General features: G+C 38.5%; 1 protein-coding gene across 6 annotated transcripts; it reads left to right on the forward strand.

Annotated features, from left to right (window-relative positions):
• The first annotated feature begins 3,412 nt into the window (after nucleotides 1-3,412).
• LOC147608106 (pathogenesis-related thaumatin-like protein 3.5) lies at nucleotides 3,413-6,778 on the forward strand. Of its 6 annotated transcripts, none has more exons than XM_086789792.1 (3): nucleotides 3,413-3,660; nucleotides 3,742-4,456; nucleotides 5,660-6,778. In XM_086789792.1, the coding sequence occupies exons 1-3, from the start codon at nucleotides 3,588-3,590 to the stop codon at nucleotides 5,832-5,834; spliced, it is 963 nt and encodes a 320-aa protein (XP_086645918.1). In that variant the 5' UTR covers nucleotides 3,413-3,587; the 3' UTR covers nucleotides 5,835-6,778. The 6 variants fall into 6 exon arrangements, with proteins under 6 accessions (XP_086645918.1, XP_086645922.1, XP_086645920.1 ...); XM_086789794.1 differs by having other exon boundaries at nucleotides 3,414-3,660; nucleotides 3,763-4,456; XM_086789791.1 differs by having other exon boundaries at nucleotides 3,415-3,660; nucleotides 5,657-6,778.
• Nucleotides 6,779-8,196: the final 1,418 nt, after the last annotated feature.

The raw sequence follows: 8,196 nt of genomic DNA on the forward strand, positions 1-8,196 counted from the left end.
AAATGATTGAGTTTTGGTCCAATGTATGTATGATGGTAGTATTTCATCATGTGAGGGAGCGTGTTGATATAGAAAGTGATGTGGGGTAAATGTTTGGAGCAAGGGGGAGTGGTACATGACCCTCAAATAATTGTAAGAGTTGCATGTCATAGAATATGGTTCAAAGGGTCAAAGGGAGCCCAAAGGACGAGGAAAATGGCCATCCCATGTGGAGGCCAAAAGAAGGCACCTAGAAGAAGTGGGAAAGGATGCCAAATGGGTGCTCACTTCAAGGGAGATGATGCTCAAATCTAGAAAAGATTAGGGGATGCTTAAGCAAACTCATGGGCCATGTTTAATGACTAATAGAGATTTACTCAAGCCTATAAAAAGGCACTCTATCTAATGGATCAAATATATGAGCTTTTGAGCTAAACCTCTTACCTTGTCAATATGCTTCATTTTTGTCATTAGTAGTATCATTAGTGTTAATCTCTTTCTTGCTTTCTAGCATGCTAAGGTGTTGATTCTAATACATTTTTACACATTCTAATAAACTCTAGATGTGAATCTCATGTATCCATTAGTATTGGTATTCTTGTCAAAAAAATTTGAGGCTTTTATTGATGTTTGATTTTCATATTTATGCATCCATAAGCATCCATAGAAGAATTGGTAAAAGCCCTGATACAATATCACATATATTAATTTAATTATGCATCCATAAGCATCAACAATAAAAGCATTGGTAAAAGCCTTGATACAATATCACATATATTAATTTAAATAATTAATATGGTGTAATTTTATTTTATTGTATTTTATTATTGCCTACATTCAGTATTTACTCTGCATCCTTATGATATTCACAACAAAATTATGTTTCTACCACCACTCTTTTAAGTTTCTTTTCCTATAAACGTAACCTTCTATTCATAACTATCACTCTTTTATGTTTCCTTTCCTAATAAACCTAACCTTATACTTCTAAATTCCACTCTTTTATGTTTCCTTTCCTATAAGCCTAACTTTTTACTTATAACTACGACTCTTGTATGTTTCCCTTCTTATAAACCTAACCTTTTGATTATAACTATCCTTTTTTAATAAGAAATAACTTCCTATCCTACCAATTTTGAACAAATCCTTAGCCTATGTATCAATTTATATCCAACCTACCTACTACCACCCCACTTAGCCGTACTGACAAATTTGAACATTACCTAAATCAAAACCTCTAAGATTACTTCTATAGATTACGACTTGTATGTTTCCCTTCTTATAAACCTAACCTTTTGATTATAACTATCCTTTTTTAATAAGAAATAACTTCCTATCCTACCAATTTTGAACAAATCCTTAGCCTATGTATCAATTTATATTCAACCTACCTACCACCCCACTTAGCCGTACTGACAAATTTGAACATTACCTAAATCAAAACCTCTAAGATTACTTCTATAGAGGTCTTAGTCATGCTTCAAGATCATAGATTTGCCTCCTTAATGATTGAGAATCATACCCTTCTACTAACAAATTACACACAACATCATAACACCCATGCTTAACTAATGTGGCACCCTTTTTTATTACACACCAATACATGGAAAATGCAAGTATCTCATCCACTCACAATAAGACATGGAGAGGACCCAATAGGACCATGCAACACCACGAGGCTTCTCATGTTTGTTTCCTTTAGTAGTCTTAGATTTTTTTATTTTTTTCCTTTAGTAGTCTCAAATTTATTTATTTGAGATCATATAATTTATTGCATGTGAGGTATGAGTACATGATCATAGGGACTTATTTACTCATTATGATATGCAAGAGTTTTTCAAGAAACTTTAATTTTGAACATTAGCAACTTAAATTCACATGCCTTAATTGAACTTCAAAGTTTAAAAAGCATCATACAATCTATCATTATATCATGAGCATAAACATACGATCATATTTATAAGGTATAGCATTGATATAATAAAGTAAACCCCTCCTACTTCTATTACCACATCGACTACCCACCTACTGGTTTCCTCCCACACCTTAAGTGGCTCTCAGCCCTCCTCTTTAGGTGCATATTCTTGTGTCCTCCCGCACACATGGACCTACGAGAGAGAGAGAGACAGAGAGAGAGAGAGAGAGAGAGAGAGAGAGAGATGGTTGCACATAATGGTAGGAAACATCAAGTACTTTCTCCCTTTGCACTTATGCATGTAGGCATGATATATCTACTAGTAGAAATTTATAAATAAGATAGTCTGAACACAAGCCTCTACCCAAGATAAAGGGCAACTTCATGTACTAGAATATTTTCCTTTCATCTCAACAAGGGTTGGTGGATTAAAGAAAAGGATTAGTGAGGGGATGCTCCGATACGTTCTAATGTGTAGGTCCTTGAAAGCTAAAATGGGCTAAGGGTGGAGTGAGACGAGGCAAAAAACATCTCGCAAGGACACTTTTTCAAAAATAATAAAAAGCTAACACAATGTAATTTCAACAAATCGTGTTGGTGCAAGTTGGTAAGGCTCTGGCTTTTGTGGGTGGCCACACTAGCTTCAATCCTTGCAAGCGACAAATTTACGCTCTTCTTTTTTGTGAGGTGTCCAACCTAAGGAGGTTTTTGCTATTTGCCAATGTGGAGGAGTACCCAACCGAATTGCACCATGTTAGCAAGAAGGAGTGTCCTCTACTAAGCCCAAACCAAGCCTGAATGCATACATCATAAGGACTATTGTAAAGTCATTGTAGTATTGCACTTTTGTTTGAGAGTGATTTAAACATATATCTTTATTGTTTGTGGGAATGGTATAAAAAGAGGTATTACACATATTCTTGGGGAAGAGAAGAGAGAGTCACTCCACGTTTTTAGAAGAGGTAGTACACATATCTTAGGGGAAAGAAGAGAGATACTACATGTGTTTAGACTCATACTAGTACTCAACCTGCGCGTTGCTGCGGTATGTAAAAGGCGAAACCCAGTAATGGAAGCTGGAATACAAAGGGTCAATCGAAGGGATTTTTTGAAATCGAGGATTTCTTTTTTCTCTCCTCTCCTTGTGCCTTTGTTGTCCATGGTTAATATGTAATAATAGATTGGGAAATGTTGCCCTTGTTGGGGTATCTCATACTATTTTCTAATTTTAAGAGTACACTACATGTTTGGCTTGCTTGTGAAAAGGGCTGTGCTTGGTTGTTTGTGGGCGTCGGGCGTGGGATTCCTATTCGAGGGTGGTTAAAACGTGTTTGTTGCACGGTGGTTTTGTGGCCAACGTCAGTATTATCATTAATTTAAAAGCTGTCCAAAATAATTAAGGAGTAGGTTAAAATGTAGCTTTTGCAAAGAAGGGGTCGCGGCATGGACGCATGGATAAGGAGGGGGGATTAAAAAAAAGGAGAAAGGGCGTAGCCTGTTGGGTATAAATGAATGGTGCGAGCCTGCTTCTCTCTCTCTCTCTCTCTCTCTCTCTCTCTCTCTCTGTGTAGTCTGTGTGTGTGTGCGCGAGCGCGCGCGTGCGTGCCGTTTGGTTGAATCCGACGGCCACTACGAATGGCGACGCCCTGCTTCTGTGGCTAAATGACCTCTTGAATCCGACGCCCAAGCTCCAATGGCCTCCACAACGTGCCGGCCGCTCTGGAATCGGTTTTTCGCCTGCCTCCTCTTGTCGTCCGTCACTTCTCGTGAGTATCGCAAATACTATTATACGCTCCTAATTACGATTCCGCTCTCCCAATTACTGGATTTGTACTGCTTAATTTTAGGTTATCACACTTTGTGGATAGGGGCTTCTGCTGCTTCCACGTTCTTGATTGCCAACAGCTGCGGCTACACCATATGGCCCGGCGTTTTGTCCAATGCAGGGATTCCCCTCTTGGCCAACGGCGGCTTCGTGCTGCAGCCCGGCCAATCTACTAGCCTCGCGGCGCCGTCTGGCTGGTCCGGCAGGTTCTGGGGTCGCACCGGCTGCAACTTCACCAGCGAAGGGCTGGGTACCTGCTCTTCGGGTGACTGCGGCGGCAGGCTGGAGTGCAACGGCGCCGGCGCCACCCCGCCCGCCACGTTGGTCGAGTTCACATTGCAAGGCGCGGGCGCTACCCAAGACTATTACGACGTGAGCCTTGTCGATGGATACAACGTGCCGATGGCGGCGGTGCCCAGCGGCAGCGGCATGACCGGCAGCTGCGGGGCGGCCAGCTGCAGCGCCAACATCAACAGTGATTGTCCGGCGAGTCTTCAGGTGGTGGACGACGGACAGGTGGTGTCGTGCATGAGCGCCTGCCTCGCCTTCCAGTCGGCGCAGTACTGTTGCGACGGCGCGTACGCCAGTCCGACCACTTGCACGCCCACCAGCTACTCCGAATTCTTCAAAGCCGCCTGCCCCCACGCCTACAGCTACGCCTACGATGATCCCACCAGCATCTTCACTTGCACCTCCTCTGGCTACCTGATCACCTTCTGTCCGGGGGCAACCTCTAGGTAAAGCCATTTTTGCTTACATTCACGTAATTGTTAATTAGCAAGCCTTTGCTGCAGACATTGATGTTTTCATTAATTTTATCACCAGTTGCATGCATTATTAGTGGCCAATTTTCTCACATCTTTGCAAGATTTTCATAACTCTTCCACTAATTACCTGCCCTTTGCTTTATAACCTCTAGGTTTAGCAGATGTATTATCATACTTTATCTGATCATGCATTATGATTTGTAATACATCTTTGCAAGATTTTCATAACTCTTCCACTAATTACCTGCCCTTTGCTTTATAACCTCTAGGTTTAGCAGCTGTATTATCGTACTTTATCAGATCATGCATTAGGATTTGTAGCTATATGGGCCTTATATTTGATCCAAAATTTGGGAAAGATTAAAAAAACGGATTAATCAGGAAATGTCAATGGCTTAGTGTTTTATAAAGTAGCATTAGTAACATAATATGCATAACACATCCACATTGCGGCAGAATGGGACAGAGAGAGAATGAAACGATTAAAATTGGCATCTTTTGATAGTTTACAATAAAAATGCCAAAACAATCTTAATAATTAAAGGCTACCAATGGAGAAGTAATCAATGAATTACATTTTTTAACACACATTGACTTCTATTACATCCTTACGTAATGGTTAGCCAAGACATAGACTCCTATTACATCCTCTATTATATAAAATGGTTAGCCAAGTTATTAAATCCTATATTATAGCCATGTTGTACTCTAATGATATAATATACACATAACAAAATATACTGACCGGCATAAATAATGGCAATCAAATTAATGGAAATACTATAATTCACCAAATTGTGGTGATCAGTGTGCTAAACCTTGGAATTATTGCATTGTTTTATTGGATAAATAATGGAAATCACATTAATGGAAATACTATATTAAATAGTAACTGTTGTCAATTCACCAAATTGTGGTGATCAGTGTGCTAAACCTTGGAATTATTGCATTGTTTTATTGGATAAATAATGGCAATCACATTAATGGAAATACTATATTAAATAGTTGTCAATTCACCAAATTGTGGAGATCAGTGTGCTAAACCTTGGGATTATTGCATTGTTTTATTGGATAAATAATGGCAATCACAGTAATGGAAATACTATATTAAATAGTTGTCAATTCATCAAATTGTGGTGATGGGTGTGCTAAACCTTGGGATTATTGCAGTAGTCAGAAGACTTCGAGTGGCATCCAGCCAACAAGCAGTGGGAGCGCGACCATGCTGAGCTCTCAGGCATGGAATGGGCGGGCAAACGACAGGCAAGCGATAACGAGTGTGAACCTGCTGATATGGTTGCTAATGGGCATGTTCACATGGGCAACGAGTCCTGACCAGAATCTATGAAAGAGCTAAAACGAAAGGAGAGCTGCCAAAGGCGATAATGCAGAAGAATCTCAAAGGAGTTGACGATGAGAGGGAGACGGATTTTTTTTTGTGATTGATTGGATCCAAAATAATTAGGTTCCATTTGATTGATGAGAAGAATCGTCCCTACACGGGCGACAAGGGCTGCGCGCCAGCTTTCATGTGACAAGAGGCGCCGTAAAGGCGTGCGCCTTGTTTCCCACGACTGCATTATTTTTCAAAGGCTACAAAACCGGCCCCATACCTAAATTTAAAAGCAAAACCATTTTAATAAAATATGGCTCCCCTCTCCTATTGTATACTATATATATATATATATATGTATGTATGTATATATATGCCTTCCCACATAATATGGCTTTCCACACCCACTCCGAGCCCACTCCCATTTCATCAATATGGCTTCCCACTCCTCCTCTCATCCTCAACTTGTGGCTTTGAGTACTCCATCCATTTCATCATGAAGATGGCTTCCCACACCCACTCCTCTTATCCTCTTCTCATCCTCAGCTTGCCTTTGCGTGCCTATTCCATTCACAATCAACACCACAAAATGTGACAACAATCCTCAAGGGCTTTCATTCAGTTGTTTCATGCTGTACATGTACCAAGCCACAAAAATCACCGCATTGTCTTAACGACCTCTCTTTCCCAACCTCTAGTCGGTAGTGATGGTTGATGCCAGTAAAAGAAAAGGAACACCTCCCATTATCCGTAGTATTGATTAAGCTGGCATATCACATACAAAATTCAATTTTTGGATATGCTCTTTTTACAAATGTGTGCATTGTATTTCAATCACTTTGATATTTGGATTTCTTTGTACTTGTAATCATGCAAAGTCATGTGGAAAGACTTTTCTTTATCCATGTTTAGGCATGATATGCCAACCACAATAAAAATTGATGTAGACATCTTACTGTCTAAAGGTTTGGGCCTAAAGAAGGGATATGATAACAATATCTAGTTAGACCTCTACTACTTTAATAGGAATTCCAAAGTTGTCCAAATGTGGAGAGTTCATTGTTATACAAGCACCTAAGAATGCACATGAGGCTATACATTACATGTAACACTAAGTTGCATTGAAGGAATTGTAATATTTATTCTTAGGGGTTCATCTGAGCAGCATACACAAGTTAGCACGGGAGTTTCAAAGAAGGGGCCTTAAAAGTAATTTACATAGTCTTTATAAGAAAATTTGACAAAAGATCAAGGGACCAAGTAAAACTAATTTACATAGTCTTTATGAGAAAATTTGGCAAAGTAAGGGACCTTAAAACTAATTCACATAGTCTTTATGAAAAAATTCGACAAAATTTAGGGGTTAAGTTTAGAAAAGGGTATGTATATTGGCTCCATATTTACATAAGGATTGTACTTAAAATCTTGGAATCCATAAAAAGGGTTTTTTTAATCTTTGAAACACACTTAGAGCTTTTATATAATGAATCCAATGAGCTTATATCCATATTAAAAGACTTTGCTCTACACCTAGAATCATATTATTTGTCTTCTTTCATATATTTTAAAAATATAACACTATAGACACAAACATTAGCTTTTACCTTTTTATGTAAACTTTAGAGTGCAGACGGAAAGACTTTACAAAAGGATACTTAAACTTTGATGCACTACGAAAGCCTTGCCTAATACGAAAAGATAGTTAAAATTAAAGGGAAAAATGTTGAGGCTCGCTAAAAGTATCGGTACTCATTCCTTAATATCAACCTCAATACGAAAAGATAGTTAAAATTAAAGGGAAAAATGTTGAGGCTCGCTAAAAGTATCGGTACTCATTCCTTAATATCAACCTTAGATAAATTAATATAAAAAACAAGGATAAAAGCAACAATGTAGACTTTTGAGGCTATAAATGGAATGTAGCAAATCATAATTTTGACTAGTTAAGATACATATGGTACATCAATAGTAGAAGACTTATGAAAAAGTACTTATATTAGTAAACTATTGTGTAAACTATTGTAATGATGACTAATACAATATGAATCGTACAAATCTCTCACTAATATTTTGGTCACAAGTGAACCCATTTGTTGGTGTCCAAACTGGGATGGTAATTGCCGAACCACTCAAACATGACTACTCTTCATAAAGGGAGTGGTATGACTAGTATGTCAAGGATATGATCATAATCAATACAATAATGCGACATTGATTTTTAATAGCCTTTACACTGGTGTGTTTTATCCATAGTTATCAAAAATAACACAACATTAATATAAACCACAATAATCTAGATGGAAACAATCTAACATGACAACACCTTAAAACTAATTAGATCCATAAGTATCATGGCACATATGTGCCTTTTCCTTAG

This window comes from Cibotium barometz, chromosome 54 (assembly GCF_041138505.1).
Source record: "Cibotium barometz isolate CiBa-2024 chromosome 54, ASM4113850v1, whole genome shotgun sequence".
In the NCBI taxonomy this organism is placed as follows: Eukaryota; Viridiplantae; Streptophyta; class Polypodiopsida; order Cyatheales; family Cibotiaceae; genus Cibotium; species Cibotium barometz.